The following is a 21,826-nucleotide window of genomic DNA, read 5'->3' as shown; positions in this document are numbered from 1 at the left end:
TAACTGCTGTGCCCGAAAAGTAACAGTGAAAACGGTCGTCGGCTGTCGGAGAGTTTTCAACAACCTTAGTAGTAATGTATTTCGTCCACACAGGAGCTTCATTCACTGCGGCCCTAATCTTCACCGTATTTTAGGCTGAGATTCGCTTTAAAAAAACTGCCCGTGTATACAATGTTGTATCTCTAGATGAACAACACGTTGGATGAACAGAAAGAGCATCATGCAAGATTGGTAGGTTTTGGTGTTCAGAGTTCTATTGATACTGATCTTCAAGTAACATTTGCATCTATGACAGATACTCCCGTCCGAACAGGAATGCGATTTTGACTTGAGAACAAACTGAATGCAGTTAAATCTATCTCTTATGGTGGTCCGCCAGAACTTAGTGTGCTGCACCAGGCCACCTCGTGTTGCAGTTGGTACGATTTTCGAGCTAGCGCAATTCTTTGTTGTCTAGGCGTAGCAGACTACTCATAATGTCGCTGAAAAAAGTGGTTCACTTCAGTATGTGCGCCGTTGGGAGTGCATTATGAGTGTTTGTTTTTCTGCGGTTCATGCCATCCCCCCAGCACTCAAGTCCCCCTCTATTTCACCAGTTTACCAATTCTTCGGCCTTGGTAAGCTACCTTCAGGCGATGCTCTCTGTGCACGGGACCCTCAAAAGCTCGGGTAATACAATCCTTCTATCAGCGTGACTCCTTGTCACCAAAGTAAACCGATGAACTGATAAGCGGAAAGACCTTGCCAGAGACTCTATTCAATAAGGATATATAAGAAATAGTGGATGACTCCAACATTCCAAATCCAAATTAATACATTTTGCTATTAACATAACAAGTACCCTAGAAGAGTACTCAAGTCGTATCAATAAATCAGAATTAGTTCTGAAGAAAATTCGCACCCAATTCATGACTGAAGCAGAATTCGATGTAGGAAGATGTTGCTGAGTCTAGTCCCCAAATTACGCGGTTTTTGTAGGTTTGACATGGTTACGTTTGGTGTATTATTGCAATAGCCAGTAACACAGCTTTACTAGTTTGATGTGGGCAAAAGCCTTTATCCAGTCAGTTAGAGGAACTGTCAGCGCGATGATGAACCAATTTGAAATGGTATTGATGTTTCCGACTTCCGGTCGATGTCCGATTCACACAGTCACAGCGAATCCGAGGTAAAACGTCCGGGTGGTTTTAGAGCTTTAATGGGACCGTTTCGCGGTACTTCATAAATTGTCCCCTTCTGATATGCCTTTAGAAGCTAGCTTGTGAGACAGTTACCCCGAATTTCAAGTATTCCTGAATTGAGGTGTACCATATTGCCATAGTATTGCAGGCCTATAACCGTACCGACAACAACGGGTGTCCACCGAAAATACTGTACAGAACGGTAAGGTGAGACGGCGGTGTAAAGTAGCGGTTAACTCGCGTGACACGCGTAACATGAGGAAAAGCAGTCCTCAAGGACATTAACCAAAAGCCGAATGACTGGAAGGCATACATAAAACCGTTCAAAACGTTACATGATTCGCAGTCGTCTGTGCTCTTCCAGTGGTCCTTGGTAAGGGCTCTGTGTCCCATTGTGTTTAGTGTCTGAGTTCTCATCCATTTCAAATGCATGGCGTTACTTAGAAGACTCTCAGTGTAGAGTTTAGAACGAAACAGTTCTAGCAAAGGGGACCTTTTCAGTATCTGCAATTCCGAATAGGATATTACATATTTGGTATATATTATGTATACATATTATGTATATTATATTTAACATGGGATATCGCAAATCCGAGAGAATGTGGCACGACCCGTCAGAATCAAAATTTGCCGACCCAAGATCAACCCGTGTTTTGCTAAATCCTACACCGGAGGCAAGAGTCACGTGGTCCTGTCAGTTAACCAGCTGATCACATGAGCTTTGATGCCCACGTAAATCGCTACTTAACATAACGTTCACGCTGGTAAAGTTCTATATTGATGGCGCCTTGCCGTGCGGATGTTGATTTCTGGTCACGACCTTAATCTCTGAGCCCTTGCACTGTTGCGGAGAGAGCTACTATAGGCAGCGTTTTTCAAACAAGATTCGGAGTGATAAGTCTGTAACGTATGCATATGGTGCCACATGTACGCATCATTCCTAGTATGATACGCGTCCCGAGGCACAACCGGCCGGAAATTTATATTTATTGATCTGTGCACCAGCCCTGCACGAACACCTTTGGCATGCTTCGCCCCAGTCCATGGGATCGCCATTGGTCCTTCTTCGGTGGTGACTGTCGCTTTGGTCTCATAAGATGTGATGATTCTCATGATAAGCTTGGTTCCAGAGAGAGGATACCTCCTTTTCTGAGGGCGGACAATGGCTTTTCAGGCGTATTCTGAGTCTTGTGTCGTTCTTTGATTGAATGGAAACGATAGAAGATTCAACGCTTTCATCAAACAAATTTTTGCGGTTTTCGATCGGTTATCCACTCGGATAAAAAATTTTGAGCTTGCCTTTCAAACTTCCTGTGGCTGTCTGTCAACCGTGTCAGAAAATCCCATAGCTCCAACCTTAAGGTATCAAACCGAAACTCTACAGTTAGTGTCAACCTTCGACAGGAAGTTGGGGGCACTAGTTATGGTTCTGGTTGGCCTGGTAAATGAAGCAGATGTTCCATGCCATAGAATCCAACTCCCGCTAATTATATTTTTTGGGGAAAACAAATTTTGGAATTTAAGAGTTCGACGGCGATGGCCCTGCCAATCAAATCTGCTGGACCAGCCTAATGCCACAAGCAGCAAAGACGCTTAAGACTGTTCAGATTACTGGGGTAGCCTGGATTTAAGGAGCAAGCTCTGAATAGAGAATCAAAAGGGTTTTCTAATCTTTTTAAATAAACACCGAGTTGCGCAGCTACCTTAAGTCGCACAAGAGTCACAAATGTGTGCCCAGGTCGTAATCGATTAGTCCAGAATGGGCAATCTAAGTTTCGAATTAGTTGTGGCGGAACTCAGCCCTTGCCGAGAAAACCCAAAGCCTTTTACAATCAGCGGTCTTATAAACTGGTTCAGCTTTGATAACCTTCAGTGTGTTATCATCCCTGAATTGTAGCTAGATCTGTCGTCATTTCCTGGGTAACTTTATCTTGGTTTCGCTAAGGAAATGTATTCAGTCGAATACCTTTTCGAACGTTCTCTGAAAAATATTCGACATTAGAGGGCGGACCGGGACAACATCCTTTTACCCAAAAGGTACATTCATTGGCGGATATAAAGAGTCTATTTGCGAAGTATTTTTGCTAAATCAGACTGAAAAATCAATGTTCACAGGCCTAACAGCATATAGTATCAAACGCTGCCAAAAATGTCCGTCACTTTCAAACTCTGATTACACGAAAACACTGCGTATAAATTTGGTGAACACTTTTTGACAATACATAACCTCTTTCGCTCTGATTGAGGCTCATGAGGTAGCCCTATTTCCCGACTTTCCGTCAACTTTATGTTCTACATGAGTCCAAATTGTACGAAATTCGCTAACTACACCCATGTGTCTGCTAGTTTGGTTTTTATGGAAGGCTCAGCTGAATCCAGCTTAATCCCCCATTTATGATGGACTCTTTCACATGAAATAGCCGAATGTTTCGTGTTCCAATCGATGTGATATTTGAGATGTCGCAGTATATCTTCGTACAATTTGGGTTCAAGTAGAACATAGGAATGGCGAAAACTTGAGAACAGCGCCCGAAAAAAAAGACAAAACTAGGTTTTCAAAGAGTTTTCAGTGAACTTATAAGTAGTCTTCTTCTTGAGAATATGCCGTTTTAACGGTGATACTACTGATGGGGAGGCATGCGAGTAGTATGTGTTGTTCGTGGAATTTCGCTTTGCGTCTTTTGAAAAGGGGAGATCTGTTGCGGAATTTGTGGAATCACTTTGTAACATCTGCATGGATTTGAGCGAGGAATGATTGGAGGTAATGAAAATCCAGAAAAGTTGAAGAAGACGCGTTCAGAAGAAGATGGATATTCAGTTTTTGTAAATAAGATGAAAATTAGAGTTTTGCTTCTCCGTTCAGTGGTCTGTAACCGGTCAGTTGGCCGTTCCTAATAAACAACCCCTCAGTGAAAGCCTTCTTCCTTTCACCGTGGCATCTCGACAATCGTAGTAATTGAGACATGGGGGATCTCCCATTCAAACCAAGTTGATGTACAAAGCAGTGTATCTGATTACCCCCAGTTTGTTTCCAAAAGGTACTTGTTTAACGTTCGAGAAGTCTGTGACTCAGATCGTTGCACCTATCAAACAATTTACAGTTTTGTCGAAAACTTCACTCAGGTGTTAACCAAGGAGCCGGGATGGACGAGGGTAGCATAGTCCCTCCGGAGATTTAGCAGAACACCTTAAACTCCCTCTTCTATTTCTAACTTGTGTACAGCCAGCCCAGACCTCAGCGATAGCATTCGCTTACCATCTCTGTTTTGTTTTGAAATTATACTACCTGATGGCATTGGAGGATACAACTTACGTCAATCTTGCACCCATCCGTGTTCCAGAACGTCTACAAATTAACTCCTGGTTAACTTCTTGCGTAAGAATTCCGCCCTGTATCTGTTTCCATCACCTCCGCACTTTGATTACATTCAGATGAAAGTCCAGCTAGATGAACAGAAACTATTTTACGAAACCTTGGTAAGTTCTGCCAGCGTAAAACGATTACATTGTGTCAGTCGTTAGTGAAGCCTTTGCCGTAGCTTGCTTGTCAGGATCTTAACATATGAATATGAGATCGGTTATCAAGACGCCCCTATAATAGAGACTTCATTAGTTCCCCAAAAGTACCCTTTGAGTTGTATGAGACGTTCATGACCTCACAAAGATCTTTGAACTATCTTAACAGCAAGGACAGTAACTTGCAGCCTAGGTTATTTCTTGTTTTCTCAAAAGGTGATCAGCCCATGATCGTCCTCGTTCGCAACCGAGGTGTACTTTGTGTAGAACCGCATCTTCGTGATAGCAATGGATTTGTCCTGCTTCATGCGTTCACCAGATGCGTTTGACAGTGGTGAACACATGCGTCCGATAGTGATTCATTTTTGGCCTTTCAGAGTTTCTGCATCATGCCGCTATGCGTTCACGCCTGGTAACTGGCCGTAGGCAATGAAGTCTACCTTCATTACACACATGCCTTGTTTCGGCTTTGGCATCACGTCTCTTGATAGAATCACTATACTACCAACTTGGCGAGTTGAATCATAGCATCATTGGACTTGGGGGAGATGGTGTGATAGGATGGTTTTGGAGGAGCATGGAGGCTCTGGATTTCTACAGTTCAGGGAGTCAAACACTGTGTTGGTTTAGACCAGCCAGTAGGCGGGTTACTGATAGCCCCCAAGAAATGCCCATCGTGACCCTAAGCTTGCACGTTGTCAGTAATCTAATTACATTGCTCAGGGGACTGAGAAAGATGGCTGTCATAGTTGTTCAAGTTTACTCGTGAATTACATGGTCAGTTAAAGTGAGAAAGTTCGTACGGATATTCAGGTACCATCTATAAGCGAAGCAAGGACTGTCAATGAAGTCGACGGAAAAGACTGGCTTGTTGCCACGCTAATCTCGTTCCACTAATGAGTGTCCATTACATTACAAGTGCAACTGTCTAGCACTGTTCGCATGCTCTGTTGAGGGTTCAGTTGTGATAAGTCAACCATCCGATTAACCCTGTTGTACTCGGTTAGCCGGAGTTCCTCTGCGGTGGAAGGCACCGTTGATCGGCTGTCGAGGGACATTGGAATGCGTTTCCCATTGGCGAGTGTGCTATCGGTGTATGGCTATTTGTAGTGTGGTCAAATCATGCATGCCACTGAGTACTCCGTGCAGGCCACTTCCGTAGGCCCGATCGCCACTGGCAGTCCATATCAATTTTTGAGTGGTTTGCACGGTGTGATTGAAAGATGGACAGTTACCTAACCGAGCACCTTTATCTATGATACCTAATATGGCCCAGAAATTGTTGTTCCGATACACATGTTCAGGATGATGGCTACAAAATGAACTTTCTGTTCCCTTCCGTAAAGGAAAATAAGTTCATCTGATGTGTACACAAAGTTGCACAGGTTTCAAAACTCGCTCTGGTGAGTTGTGCTTTCTACATTCCACTGTGTTTCATGTATAAACCGATATTAAAATCTGCTTTTGCATTGCAATTTAGTTAGAGACGAAAGCCACAGAAATGAACAAACTCAAACAGGTAAGTTGTTTTAATGCCCATCGGGAACTTGTTCAGTTTCTGTATTTATGTCAGTGGTATGTTTGAGTAATCTGCCTTTCAATGACTAGCTTGTGAAACAGAAAGTTTAGACTATATTTTGAAAGCGGCACACAGGAGAGGTATTGTTTAAGTTGCAGTCAGAAGTAGCAGTATGCAGTATGGACAATCTGATGAGAACAGCCGGATGCGGTAATTGGTGCGCACCCTAGCGCTTTCAAAAACATGGAAACATATGGCGTTACTTCTAGTGCCAAAGCAAATCAATCCAAGCTTTATGCCCCAAAAGTACCTTGAAAGTCGTTTCCATTTTGCAAAAAAGTGTATCTAATGCGTGTGACAACTACGGAGCTGTTAGCCCGATTCCCGTCTTAACCAGACCCTTCGAGCCGTTTATTTAACGTCGTCTTACGGGAACGCGTGAAGTAGGGACCCGAGAACAGCAAGCAGAATTACGACCGGGAAAGGGCTGTGTGGACCAAACATTTCATGGTCTGTATAGTGTCAGAGCAACGTCAGGCATATGGGCGCCGTAAACTCTTGGTGTCCATTGACTTCAGGACTGCGATCGATTCAGTTGACCGGTTAGTTCTTTTCAAAAGGCTTGCTCAACGGGGCATGTCCCAGGATATTGTAAGTTTTATACGGTGTTTGTATTCACATACTTGTGGGCACGTGAATGTATATGGGGAGCTCTCCAAAATCCTTCCTGCAAGCAGTGATGTCCAACAAATTGCATACACTCTCCGATTTTGTTTAATTCCGTCACTGATGGGGGAATGAGGCGAACATAGGAAGGTCTGCAACACCTCTCTCTCCGAGGGAGAGACTTGTCGACCTAGAGTATGCGGACAACATTGTTCTCATTTTTTGGAAAAAGGCAGGACGCGTAAGCATTTCTTGAAAAACTGATCAAGATCATTCAGTCTTGGCACTGGGTTCGCATCCACCAAGTGCAGAGTTTAGCTTCAGGACCTACAGTCTTTGAAAGTGCTTCTTGGAACTCAAGGAGTGACGCTGGAGGTCATGAGACATATGGAATACGTATCTCTTGCATCATCTGTGACGTATTCTATTAACCGGATTAAAAGTGAAAATCTCAAAGGCCAGAATTTGTCCTCGCCAATTTGGACCACCTGTAGGTGTCGAATGATGCATGAATAAGATTACGGCAGCAGGACCTGGCCACTTCGAGTGAAGCACTTGAGATGTCTTCAGGTCTTTGTAACCGACGCTGAAATCGTCTTTAACCAACAAATTTGAAATGAGGTAATCGAAAGGTACGAATTATTTTGGAAATTAATTCCACCGTGACTTTCCCCAATCTACCTTAATTATGAACCTATCTGGGAAGTGTGTTCAGCTGCAGGTTGTACTACTGAGATCTCCACGTTCAAAGAATGATTTCATCCATTCGGGAAACGCATGAGCGTTATACATCACTGTTGACTGCATCTTTTACCCACGATCAGGTGGCCAGAACAGCCAAGGAAAGACAACTGGACATGGTAGTTTTATTGCTTTTGTCATATCTGGAATATGTAGGTAAATCGGAATGAGATCATTGTCGGTTTCTTTTTTGCCTGGAGAATTACAAGTATACTTGTTGCGATTTTTAGGAGCTGAACCGAATTTCTAGTGAAAAGGAAGAAGTAAGTCAGTGTCTCTTCGGGTTTTTATGTCGCTCATTGTACGCAACTCTGAGGAGTGAAATCTGACTAAAAGTGAATCCTGAGGGTAAAAGAGATGCCCTTAGCTCGCGGTACGCTTCTGAGACAGTGGAATGTGTCAGACTGTCCTGTTTAACCTTTAACTCCTGGGTACTCTGAGGACTCTCCTTGTCTGATAGATGAGCGGAGGCATGACAGCCTTCTTACTGCAATCTCTCCTGAATCGACTGGACTGATATTGTTTGTCTGGGTTCGAATTACATGTCTTCAAGTAATGCACCCGGCTGTTTAGCGTGTAAGGAACGTCAGGTCACGCCTGGCCAAAAAATGACCTCAAAATTTTAGAAATCAGGATAATGTCCGCTGCTTGGATGGTAAGTTCACAAGGTGGTCAACTAGCAGTGACCTTTGGTATGTCTGCTGGATTGGTCCGGTTTTACCTACGTGTCTTTTCGGAGAGAATGTGTTGCGCTTGGCTTCATCGGTAGGATCGGGTGAATCCAGAAGGATCCGATGGGACGAGAAATATTGACAGTAACGTCTCTTAGTCAACACCTTTTTCCTGGGCTTCATTTGCTGTATTACTTGTAGGAGAATGCTGCTTTTTTTTAGCTTTGAGCAGGCTTTCAGCCCTTGGTCTCCGTCACTTGAAGATAATCTTGAAGGTTTGAACCCAATTCGAACTCTCAGTCCAGTCTCTGGGTGAACTATAGGCTGAGGTTCATTTTGTCGGAGTACTTTGTACTTTGTGCAAATCGTGGCACAAAATATCTAGGTTAGTCGAATTGTTTATCGATATTCTGCAACCATGTTGGACTTGCCACATTTTACGGTTATTCTTTTAGCTACAACGGCGACTTGAGGAAAACACTAGCGAAGCAACAGAGATGGTAAGTTTGGAGATTCTCATTGCAAACATATTTCAGCCTTCCGTCATTCTACCAAGTGTGTTTAGATTTGTTAGAACAGGTGTTACATCCAAACCATAACCCGGTGTGTTGGTGTCGGAGAATCTGCGACGGGGCAGTTAGGAAGTGACATTGAAGAATGTGTCCAGCACCAGAAGTTGGGTTGATTAAGCCATGTATTGCGCATGCCTAACCATCGTTTGCCGAAGAGAGTGCTGTTTTTCGTGTCCTATTCATAGTGGCCAACCCTTGACCTGGCGGAGTATGAACGTCTGGGTGCTGTCGGTGCCACTCGCTTTTCAGGGTGAGGATCGCGTGATCCCCACTGTGCCTGGTTGGAGACTGCCAGGCGATGTCAATGGTGTTCGTGTTATCCATTTCTATCCAGATTGCCTGAGTGAGTGTCTGGAGGTGTAGACACCTCGGAATGATTGTAGTAAGCCAGCACTAAGTCCGTTCCCTGTCTCTCTTGATTCTTTTCTTCACAATAAATAAATCGTGTTTGCACGGCAGCAAAGCACCATTGTTGAACACTGGTGTCTTGCCGTCAATGATGATGATGATGGCCTTACTTCGATACAGTCGTGTCTTGCCTTTGAAGGGAAATTTCTCGCTGAAGAACACAAAAAAAGAGATACGTGAACGTAGGATGACCTCCATCATCGCTCATTGCTAGACTCTCTCAGGCTTTAGAAACACCGTTCAGGTCTAAGAAGGAACAATATTAGTGAGGATTGTATCCTGTAGAGGAGCCATTGCGTTTAGCTCTCTCATCCTTGTTGGGAATCACCAACAAGTTGCATCTCCCGAAATTCCACGGAGTTTTGAATCCATGACCCTCTCAGCCCAGTGGTTGGGCATTTAACCGTTCGGCTATGAGCTACTCAAAAGCAGTATGATTGCCTCTAACTTAGGCAGGACAGCTGATCACACAGTTGAGCAGTCGATGGTTGTCAAACAGTTAGGTATTTAATCTACTGGCTGGATGGTCGTGGGTTGAACACTCCTTGGAGTTTAGTGAGACGCGCACTGCTGATGATTTTCAGCAAGGATGAAACAGCCGTACAGCGCCCTGCTCTCTTCAGCATAGATTGACTCTACTTACTGGACGAAATCTTCACCCTGTAGTGAAATTCCCGGGGAGTCGCCAGTCGAGCAGTCAACCCACACGAGCAACTGCATGATAAGGATCCGGTGAACTGGACCCTTGTAAGTCAAGTTGGATGGGACAATAAACTAAATTGAACATCAGTGAAATACACTCATTTACAAACAAATTTGGTTTTGCGTGAGACTCACCTGGAACCCAGTTGAATCTCCCGTTTGTGACGTTTCCGGGCAACTGAATGTACTACACCAGGCCGCCTCGTGGTTCAGTTGCTACGATATCTCAGAATTCTTTGTACTACCGAAACATAAATGGGACTCATTTAGTTGACAGAGCAAGAAAATCTTCTCTCAGAGCGAACTTAGAGCCAAACGCCAGTCCCTAGCCAGCATGCTCCGTGAAAGTGAGCGTTCATTCGGGGTTCCTCTAGGAAAGTACTGCTTTCAAAGCCAAAAAACTTAAATCGTCAAAGCTGAAATCAACTATATCGTTATCAGCTTTTATTTCAAAGGGTGACTCGGCGTCTACATCACACTTGGGAAAACCTTTCCAGATGCTTCACTCAAAATAAAGTTCACGTCTATCCAGCCTGTGCCCATAACTCTCAAAGGTAAGCTGTCGGTGCATGCTTAAAGCATTATAGTCTACTCCGTTACCTCGGGCTGTTCAGCAAACCACATGTATCGTACGACTTGGCAATAATGCGAAAGAAATGAGGAGCATATCCCATTTTAGCCAAAGACCGGATCGATAAGATCTAGTACTTACGCAGTTGTCGCTCAGTTGACCTACTCCAATCACGTGGTTATTTGTAACATCGCGTCTCGAATACTTTATCAAAAGCTCATCTACCTACTAGAATCCGCCCAATATTAGTGTGGGCCACAGCTGAAGCAATCGTGATTCGTTCACGCAGCCCCAGTCTGTTCACTCAGAAAGTGCTTGTGTGCACACTGTCTTTCATGGTCTGCCCACGTGACCGCTGGCCAACCAACCAACCAATCGTGACGTGAGCAGTTTTCGCACGTTTGCCAGAAGGCTCCGCTTTATCCTTGTTTTACACTTGTTTTCACTCGCTTTTAGGTTTATAGTCTTTCGATCCGTATTGACCAGAAGAACAAGTCCTGAAAAAAAAACGAATGTTCGTCAATTTGTGTTTTGAATTTGTCAGCTTTATCCTGACACATTCATGCGTCCCAATATGTTCACATTCTAACATTATTAGTTTATTGCTCAAACTTAGCAAACAGCTTACTACCGGCCTCATGGTTTAGGGTTCATCAGGTATTATCTAAGATTATCAATCCCTAACTTTAGCCGTAATTCGGTTGGAGCTCACTTCAACACGCTTATCAGCCTAAACATTTACCTTCCAAGGGTTCGTAACTTTCTTATGTTCCAGGCAACCTAAAGTGCACTGCACTGCTTTGGAAACTGAAAATGACTGGGCGACCAGGTTGTCGGTCTTAAGCACAAAGGGATTCATCACAGTGTCCACATTGGTGGCGTTGTTGTTCCTCGTTAGCCCGTCACCTCTTTTATTTGTAAGCGCTAGTGTTCTAGCACAACAGTCTGACTGGTTTGCGTTTGTAGCTGCTTCATAACCAATCGATGACATCCCAGTGAGCATACACATTTTGCAGGCTGACTTTCTTTCCCGTTTTGGGGGACAGGAGAACGGATTCGATAGCATACAACAGAAACAATGTGTAGTAATGGTAGGTCTTACATTCTATTGATTAGTTGGCAGTTGTTCATAGGTTGTTACCGATAACTGACCCTTGTGTAGAACGATAAGCCCCCCTCTCAAACGAACGTCATCATGTGTCGCACCTGCAGTTGAATCGGTGGTTATAAACACTGTGGAGGAGAAATTCACTGAATATTAGGTGCCCTCTTGCCAGTTTGGATACGACGAACCTGTTTTATCAGGCGAAATGCCGCACCGAAACCGCTTCACTGCTCATGGGCGTCGCCATTGCCAAGAAGCTTGGTTTTGGAAGTTGTGTAACTTATTAGTGCACAGGTGGCGATAGCCATAATACAAATCAGAAGGTGAATGTGCACTAATAGAAGTTGCGACACGTAGAAAAATGAATACAATGCGAAACAACTTCAGCGATTCTTTTGCCGAAAACACTAATCTGGAAGTCTCAGACCGAGCAGTGAGCTGGGGCATATCTCTAATTGCATGTTTATCGAACAACCGTTCAGTTTATAACGAAAGCACCGGAGAAATATCCGTTGGTCACAGTACACATCTGCATTCTGCGGTAAGCATAATTTTGTGAGAAGTCCATGAAAAAAGTCGTTCATGGTTAGTCTAGCAAGGCACAAAATCACAAGAAGTCAGTCCTGAGGTTCCAAAATCACCGAAGTTTGGATAACAAGGCGCCAGCACATAAGGAGGAAATCGCGTATTTTGTCGCAAAGTTCAAAGAACCAGGTGTGACCTCATTCTCTGGCGATCGGCTAGTAGTTGGAGGGAAATCTTAGAGAATCGCATATGATCCCATGCACACATGCCAAGAAAGTCGGACAAACATGTAATCAATTTTCGAGTGGTGACAATCAGAGGATAAACGAAATGCCATGTTATCACTCATGTTAGGTGCTTCGGAAAACAATGGAGTAGCTGGAAGGCATGGCCGAAGATGTAGGATGTCAACTCTTGAGCGGCTTGTCCGTGATGTGTCACATCGCTACATATTGGTTTCTACGATCTAACACAATCCACAATAGACATACGACTATGGTCGAAACTGCCTGATCTTATCGAACCGGATTACCGAAGGTCTTTGACATGCCGAAGAAAGGAAATTATTCAAAATTTCCAAATACTCATGTCTACCAAAACATGTCTGGACTTGGAAATGTGTCCAATAATTCGTAGCTCGGATGTTTTCATGGGTTTTGTTCAGGTGGCCGTTGATTAGTTCACCGAGCTTGGGAGTTAGTTTGCAAACGTTCTGCACCAGTCTGCGTGACATCCGTCATGAACCAAACGCATGTTGATGATGTCACCTCACTTTGCAAGCTAATTGCCAAGGTCATCGAACACATAAACGGCCGCCTGATCATACACTGATTTACGGTCTTCTTACATCATGTGTTGACATAGCCCATGTATTCAGTCAGCATTGTTCGATAGCAGCAAGGGACAGTTCAATTTACCCCCAGCAAGTCGGTAGTGAACACACTGCGAAGTGAGAATATTTCGTAGGGTTTGGATCATGCTTATTTATATTTTGCTCTAGCCATGCGGAAGCATCGCTAACGGTCGTCGAAGAAGTTTAATCGGTACACAAAGTTCACACTACACTCCGTCAGCTAGGTGACGTGTTTTAAGGAGTTCTAGGGCTGAAAATTCTTGACGTAACAGTATGGGAAGCAAGCCCTTTCCATAGAATCGTGTGCAAGTGGCTTCCAAGTCGATCGCAGTTTGTACTGGTCCCAACCCACAGTTTCAAGCAAAAGGTGGAATCTGTAAAAGGAGACTCAGTTTGCACAGTTGGTATCTACTCGGACGCAATCGACTGAACTGTTGATTAGGCAAGTTCTGCTTACCTGCCGACCAGCCTTACGGTAGAATACAACCCACGCATTAGCCAATCAGCGTCACGATCAGAGTAGGCCCCGAGACGAGGTTAACACCTGCAGTTATACCAGTAATCCAGATATTAGAGTCCTATTAATTATGTTCACACTGCAGTGGCTACCGCACATCTCGTTTGACAATTGGCACTTTCAGACCGGTGTGGCATTTCGGCAGTCTCAATTCCTTTGGCAATACACCGTGTAGAGTTGTCATGAACTATTTAAAGTGATCTTCTCCCGCTAGGGTGCTCATTTCATTTTTTTCTTGTACTTTTCCTGTGTCCTACCTCTTCCGACTTTTTTTCGAAAAGAGGACATATGTAAACTTCCTGGATTTCACTAGAAATTATTGAATACGGCATATGCGAGAATGAGGGCACTGTGAAATTTCTTCCAAAGAATAGGTAACGAAGTGATGCAGTGCGAAACCGTCACATCAGAATGATTCACGGGAAACTGATAGCCCTTGGCAAAGTACTCCAAATCAATGCGGAACTTTGTCCGTGTGGTCAGTACAGGACCAGGTAGTTGCCATCTCTTTGGTGCCAATGTTTCCATTAATCCAACAACCCTAGGTAGTCTTCGCTGTTGTCCGGTTGCAGCGCTGTAGCTGAGGCAATGACCCTCATGATAATACGCACCGCAATTCTGATTTGATCAACAGGCGACTGTGAATTGTTTTGGCATGTTATAGCAGCAAGTTTCATTTGATGACGTCGATGTGGTTGTGCAACTCATGTCACTGACGGTAATCCACTGAACTTTTTTGTTCGATTGGTTTTAAGTGGTATAAAATATTTTCTAGTTAAGGCCGTCGGACAGAGCTGTCACGGAGACGTAGATTTTCATGTTGCTCGTTCAACTGTCTAGCTAGATAACCTAACTTAGCTTCTTGGTCAACTTCAGCTGCGGCAACTACTGGAGACAAGTAATGCCAGAACAACCAAGGAGGTATGTTACTTACTATTTTACGGAAGTTTTCTTAACTATATCTTCATCCCTCGCTCATTATAACCTTTCACGATGTTCACGACCGTTTTCAACTACCCGCTAAGGCAACTCATACACTGTCGTCTGTTGTCGGCGTTCGTCTATTCGTAAACGACTAGACAGCGCTGGCGACATACAAGGGTTAACACCGTGGTTAAATGAGTGCCACATTTAAGTTGTTTTAATTTCTTTTTGGATTGTTTTACGAATGAATTTGACAGCCTGAAGTGGCCTATTGTGTCAGAGACTGTTACCAGCGCTCCTTTAGATTCAAAATGTCAAAACACGACCTTAAAGGGTGGAGTACATCACATAGTGCTCTCCTGATTCAAAGTACCGAATCGTTACTTAAATGGTTTTTCTTGGACGCGGTGTTTCGAACTGGTGTACTGTGGTTTGAACTGATCGATATGGACCCATTTCTTCTTGGTTCAGAAAATGGCCTTCAGTGTTGCACAATCCACAATCATAACAGAGTGATTGTAACTTGTGTACACTTCCACTGACGTCTGAGAAACATCCGTTTCTCCATTCAGGCGCCACTGGTTTGTGGTATCACATAGTTAGGATCCAGACCACAGGCCGAAACATGGATGGCCTATCAGCAAATCGACTGGTTAACCGAAGTTGAAGGAGTAATGGCACTCTGCTGCGTACGTGAGCGCTAATTACCTAGCTGACCAGCCGCCTGTGGCCAAACAGTTAAGGTCGTGGGTTCCAGACTCCATACTAACGTTTCGTGATACACAGACTGCTGATAATCCCCATTACAGCGCTTCTGGAGTTTTCTAAAATAGACTGGCTCCACTTATTGGACGAAATCTCAACTGAAAAATACTAAATCTCATCAAGCCACCCATAAGTTCCTCAGAGGAAGGTTAATTTCACAGAATGCGTAAAACTTTCATGTGAGAAGTCGTTACTGCAGGAGCCAGTCAATACGTGACTGTGTGGTGCAGTCTCCATGACTGAGGGATGAGTGCAGCTCAGTCCCGTCTGATTACGAGTTAACCACGCTGCTTTTCAGTCGCTGGTGGCCAAATGATTGAGTGTACACACTACTAGCCGGGTAGTCGCGGGTTACGGACTCTCTACTAGAGTTTTGTAAGATTCACACTGGTGATGACTTACAATAAGGATGAAACAGCTCTAAGGTGCTTCTCGGCTTTTCAGCGTAAACTGGCTTTCCGTAAAGGGCGAAATTTTAATTGAAAATTAAGTCTTTCAGTGAGGGTTACATACGCTTTCCTCCCATACTGTCCGACAGTTACCTATTATTGCTGCTCACTTACGGAGCGCACTATCAGAGACCCGATTCAATTGTCGGATTTTAATGGGCACTCATGAACGAGTGAATATGGACTGAATTACTTCGTAATGAGTCCACCGATAACTGGTGAGCTTGTAGAAATTAGTTGCCTCATCGATTGACCTTCAGAAAGCTGCTCCATAGGGTGAGTGATAAGTTGAAATCCATTATGCACATCACGAATTCGGCCCTACGCTTCGAGAGCTCCGTCTATGATGGCTCGAGGGATATAAAATTTTCAGTGCGAATCTCGTGAAACTCTGGTAGGGATTTCGAACCCGCGAACCCCCGGCTGCTTGTAGTTTGAATAATTAATCGTTAAACCACGAACGCCTGGCTGATGACCAATGTTGTTGGTACACATTCAGGTAGGATGTACCAGCACTCATTCTTCAGCTCGGAATCATCTGACGTGGTCAGATGTCTTACCTGACACCTCGAGTGAGGGCTTCTGAGTTAGTTCCACTCATTCCGTGTAATTATTCTTCCTTTAAGCTGCTTTCAAACTGATGGATGTGTGAGGAGGTTTGGCATTTTTCATTTATGCCGAAACAACAAGAGGCAATGTAGTGAAAGTGACGTCATCTCTAACGCTGAACTTTTCTAGCCGGTGGAACATCATCTTGTAGAGTGGGTGGATATCTTTATCTGCAAATATCCAAAATCCCAATTTTCACACCCGCTTCCCGCATCGTCTCTGTATTGTTAACGGGATTCTACCGCAGGTTCCATTCTGGAGACCGGAAAAATACCATAATTGAGTTATTTCCTCCTTAGTAGAAACCTTCAGGAGATGACGGTGATGTTCACGAACAATGAAACTGATAGCAGACTAGTCCATAGCTTTGTCTTGAGAATGTTTTGAAAGTCCAACTTAGTGGCATCACAGTTGCGATAGAACCCGCAAGAATCGATGGATACTCAGGTACCCAGATCGCCCGAATGGGTTGACAGAACCTGGTTCTAACAAAGATTCACACCCAAACTCCTTAGCCACACAAACGATTCGGTGGAAGCCTCGTTTTTTTAGTTAGCAACCTAAAACTGTTAACCAAAGCAAAGTTTGACTAACCCGTTCACACTGAATAGAAATAAGAAAAAACCATAAGCGGATCTAGCGAGGTACACTCATTTACAAAGGAATTCGCTTTTGCGAGAGACTCAGCTTTAACCGGTTTACGATGTTTATGGTTTCGCGCAATCCGTGTTCGAGTAGAACACAAGGTCGACGGAAACTCGGGATGATTACTTGTAATCCGGGTTCGAGTAGGACTTAAGGTCGACGGAAACTCGGAGACTGTGCCTACCTGATAAGCTTCAAGAAGGGTGAAACAGGTCGCGGGCTGTTAGCAAACTTATAACTGAACTTCTCTGGATCCGACCATGTAGGCTGAAATTATCGTCAGCGTGTATTTTGCAAGCGTCCGATAGATTATACAAGCGAAACGTCTGCGACAAACCAAGCTTTTTTTGCTCAGTGGGATCTTTACATTGGTGACGGGAATGTCACTCGAACTGCTGCGCGTACTTGGCTCAAACTTAACATCCGAGTTTGTTTAGCTGAGATTTCTTGAGGTTCGAGCTGCGAAGTCACATATGAGCAGACCTCCGTCTAATATGATATTTCAAATTTCGAATTCATAATAGATTACGTCCATATTTGACCTTTACTGATTCATAGATGCAAAACGAACTGGATAACCAAAAAGCAGTCTATGAGGAAATGGTATGTTTTGTTTCCACCAAGCCAGTATACCTATATCGTTCTTTGTTTTAATTCTTTCTTTCCAAATCGTTAAACGTGGTGTTGTAATTTAGCATGGATTTCGTTGGGTTGACTACCCATTATCGCGTCCAAACAATGGAATCCAATACGGAAGTAAATTCTCCAATCGGTGAGAGAGGTGGGTAGTCCTCCAACAATCCCTGTGTACCTTTGGAGTTATGCCTATTGTTGGTGATTCCAAATGGTAATGAAACAGCTGTACAGTGCTTTTCGGCTTTTCGGTCTCGATTGGCTTCACTGATCGGTCGAAGTTGCCAAATTACCTCACGCTACCAACAATTTCTAAGTAGCTCAGAGGGAGAAAAATTTCACACGAGCGAGTGAGAAGTTATCAGTCAAGGAGCCAATCAGTACGCGACCATTTGATATGGTTTCCGTGATTTAAGGATAAGCGACGCTATATACTGTCTAAGTGTGAGCGTAGCACACTGCTGTTCAGCCGCTCATTGCCGAACCTTTGTGTTCAAACTACTACAAGTAGGGCCGTTGCGGGTATTTTCTGTTTTCAGATTGGCACTCTTTGGTTAGACCGCTTACGCTTCCCGTTAATCATTCTCGTTTGACTTTGTTTAACACGAAGGTAACTCCGGCGAAGGCGAGGATGAAGCCATACCGTTCCCGGGAGGAACACATTCCCAGAAAATACCTGATGTCTGCATTTTATCGGATGAATCATTGAAACTAGGCCCTGCCGGTGCACTTAAGAATGGACACAATGCCTTCTAGTGCGCTGATGGAAGTAGGCCTCCTGTAACTAGTTCTGCGATGACCCTAATCAAGGTCGTTGATTGCTTCGGCATTTCTGAAAGATTATTCGGTTAGATAATGTACCCTTGAAACTAACTGCAGTAGAATTCTCTCAACTATGCGTGAAACTAGCGTTAATTTGTAAGTTTCCGGTCAATATGAGTTTTCAGAATGCTGTCAAGTGACGTAGAACATGAGGTCATATAAGCTGCAGATCAGGACGATTTTCTTCTGGATATCTATCCTCTTGGAAGTATAACCCTAACCATCGGTCACTACATAAGCTAGTGACGATTTTGAAACAGTGGGCCATACATCTTAAACAGCTCAAGGCGACAGTCTGTTTCAATTTTCGAGTTACCAGTCACAAAGAAGCTGACTTGTGTGTCAGAGATGGAGAGAGACAATCGGTTTGTCACAGAAGATCAATTTATTACGGTTGATTTAATAGTAGGTTGGATTTCCGGCTCATACTATATTCCGTTGGTACGCAGTATTTTTCCTCGATGAAAACTAATTACAATGTCACTGGAAACTTTGGCAACCCACAAGTGGTTTCTTCATTCTACTTTTGGCTCGCCAAGTAGTTGCAGGCCCCCAGTTTCCGTTACCATTACGCTCTGTCGGGACCCAAATTGTATGGAATGCGCGAAATACACTTATTTCCAAACCAACTCGTTTTTATGGAAGATTCGACCGAATTTCAGCTGAATATCCTGTTTATGATGTTCTTTAACTGAACCTACCTGGTGAGCCTTATGAAGGGAGAATCTACGATGGGCTATTGAAGATTTCCCAGCAACTTTGTGAGTAGTTTCTTTCAAGTCTGACGCTTACCGTACAGAAACACCTCACGGCAAAACCATGTTGCATGTTCACTGATCTTTTATAAAGTGACAGGCGAAAATCTTCACGCGGGATAATCATTCTGAAGTAGTTGTTTGGAGGCATTGTGCCAGACTAATTGCTGGATGGAAATCAGCTGTTTGGTTTGCCTGACGCGGCGAAACTTCCATCTGAAAAGTCGTCACTACTGTCATCAATCGATGAGTAGCTCAGGGAAGAATAATCTCACAAGACGAGTGAGACTTCCTTCTGGGAATCTGTCAATGCTTACGTGACTACGTGATATAATTTCCCTGATTGGAGAATGAGTGGCGCTTTATGCTGCCTAGTTGTTCAGTTTACTTCCGAATGGAAGTTGTGCCTTTCGTGGGTCATCCACTCGATTGTCATCTGTAGCTGGAAATATCGGGAAAACGACTGCATTTTCGAAAGTTTCGTGTGTCTTTAGAATGCAAATACAAGTTTGAGCGCCATATTCTGATATGAAGTATGATAGGGTCTCTGCCAAATGAGGTTTCGTTTCCATTTCACTTCAATACAGCTGAAATCCAAAGACCGCGAACTGGAAGAACTCAGACAGGTATGTTTGTCCAGGTTCAGTGGTTTTCGTTTCTGTTTCTTTTCGTATCACAATAAGATGATGCACCGGATGATCGAAATTGGTGTTCCATTTTCAAAAAAAAGTAGGCCAAAAAAGAAAATAGACGACGAAAAGAAAGGACTGAATTCAAAGTTGGATTTGAGAAAATGATATTCGTCTAATGCCTGAGTTCTTAGCACAAAGAAGGACATCTTTCAAGGTGCGCGAATTATCAAAATCTTACTTCAGGAGCTCACATTTCTCCTATTGGGTGAGAACTTCGAAGAAACCTTCCTGAAGGCGGACATCTCAGTGGACTGTACGTATTGTGCTTAGGTCGTTGGATTGATGGGTTTAACCAAAGAATCCTGCATACAAACGTAGATAGAATAAATTTAAATGAGAAGAAATCACATGAAACACACAAAGGGTATCTCAGTGAGTTGGTATAGCGATCGACCATATATATATACTTATTTATGTAACCAGTAGTTACATGCACTCAGACAATAGATTAAAATCTCCATTTGCCCAAAGCTTTTGAAAAATTTGTATCCTTAGACGTCCTTTTGAGCTTTCCTCGACGTTGTCTGAACAAACACCGTAAAACAATTCAGTAGTTTTCAAACCAACCTTTCATGAGATAAAGAGACGCCGCATTAAATTACTAGGCCAAATATCACCTCTTCAATTTATTAGTAGTACCTGATGATATAGAAATGAAAGAAGAGTATGTAAAATATAAAATGTTTCTTTTTCAGGACCGGGAACGATTGTCTGGAAAAGTTGAGGAAGTAAGATTCACGTTGGCTGAAATTTTATTTATCTGTTTTTACTTTATGCAACCGTGGAACCGTACTTTGTTGGACGGGATGATTTGTGGGACAAAAAGTCATGTCTGAACAACACTGCTGCATGACATGATCTACAACCGTATCAGCGACCGGTGATTGACACCAGTTTTGATCAGTCTTGGCTACAATCCTCCGAACCGGATTACCCAATAACATCAGGTATTAGATGGACTTCATTACAGCTCCCATCGAGCTGAAAGATTATAGCACATTCGAAATATTGGCCTGTTCGTGCAATACAATTCAGTATGAAGTTATTGTCAGTTTACAGCATAACCTGTGAGGAAAAAAATCCAACCAACCACTTCATACAGACCACCCACTACAAGTCACTAGGGTGTGGGTTTCACTTTTGACAAATCAATTCGGTTTTCACGGGAAACTCAAGTGAATCTCTCGTTTGTGACATTATTCAAATGAATATGCTACACAAAGGCCACCTCCTGTTTCAGTTGGTACGATATTTGAGGCATCGCAGTATATTTTCATAAAGGAGGAACGCTGCCTGAACTTGGTCTAACACTGACGCACACCATCAGGCTTCGATACAAGGCTGTGCGGGTGCGTTGTCTAACCTTAATCAACGCTGACTCGCGCTGCCTGGGCCTTGGTACGAGGCTGTGACGCGCTGCTTATTGAGGGGGCGTTGTCAGTCTGGTCAGCATCTAGCGAAGCTGAGGGTCTCATTAGATTTCGGGCATTCAGCGGTTGCTTTCAGGAATCTGACCTTCCTGACAGTGAACTTATATCATTATGGATGGTGGGAAAACACCTTCGTGTCTCCCGCTGCAACCGGATCACGAAAAGCCGGCTGGAATCGTGGGCTTTGGTTAAAACAGCGTAAGATGATGGTTTTAGAATGTTTGCGGTACATCGGATAGATTCACCTGCAGAATTCGTAACAGCATCCAGATATCCGAACTTGGTTCAGAGACAGCCTATGGCGAACAATATGTGCTGCTCACGTGTGTATGTTTCGGACTGATATTCACACTCTCCCTGCTGAACTAAAAATTTATTTCCGGTCCTATATTTGATCTCACTTGTGTTAGTAAAAGCGGTCGTTCAAAAACAGCCTTAGTGTGCTAAGTGAAACAGATATTCCTGGTCAGGTCCAAGCCCTGAGGACTACCTTACCGTGCCGCGCTCTCATCCGAGCAACATGCATTCTCCAAAGGTCCCAATAAAATCGCAACG

The 21,826-nt window shown here is 43.6% G+C and overlaps 1 protein-coding gene across 1 annotated transcript in view; it reads left to right on the top strand.

The window, feature by feature from the left end:
• Positions 1–21,826, top strand: part of T265_06174 (hypothetical protein) — a gene marked incomplete at both ends in the record, with an annotated part of 59,078 nt that overhangs the window by 10,553 nt on the left and 26,699 nt on the right. Inside the window, 10 exons of the mRNA XM_009171375.1 lie at positions 187–231; positions 4,614–4,658; positions 6,178–6,216; positions 7,854–7,886; positions 8,750–8,794; positions 11,564–11,638; positions 14,424–14,468; positions 17,498–17,542; positions 19,737–19,775; positions 20,537–20,569. Coding sequence (XP_009169639.1) covers positions 187–231; positions 4,614–4,658; positions 6,178–6,216; positions 7,854–7,886; positions 8,750–8,794; positions 11,564–11,638; positions 14,424–14,468; positions 17,498–17,542; positions 19,737–19,775; positions 20,537–20,569 — 444 coding nt within the window. The remainder of the gene's footprint in view (positions 1–186; positions 232–4,613; positions 4,659–6,177; positions 6,217–7,853; positions 7,887–8,749; positions 8,795–11,563; positions 11,639–14,423; positions 14,469–17,497; positions 17,543–19,736; positions 19,776–20,536; positions 20,570–21,826) is intronic.

This window comes from Opisthorchis viverrini (genome assembly GCF_000715545.1).
Source record: "Opisthorchis viverrini unplaced genomic scaffold opera_v5_124, whole genome shotgun sequence".
NCBI classification, from domain to species: domain Eukaryota; kingdom Metazoa; phylum Platyhelminthes; class Trematoda; order Opisthorchiida; family Opisthorchiidae; genus Opisthorchis; species Opisthorchis viverrini.
This window is presented reverse-complemented; position numbering and strand designations above follow the sequence as displayed.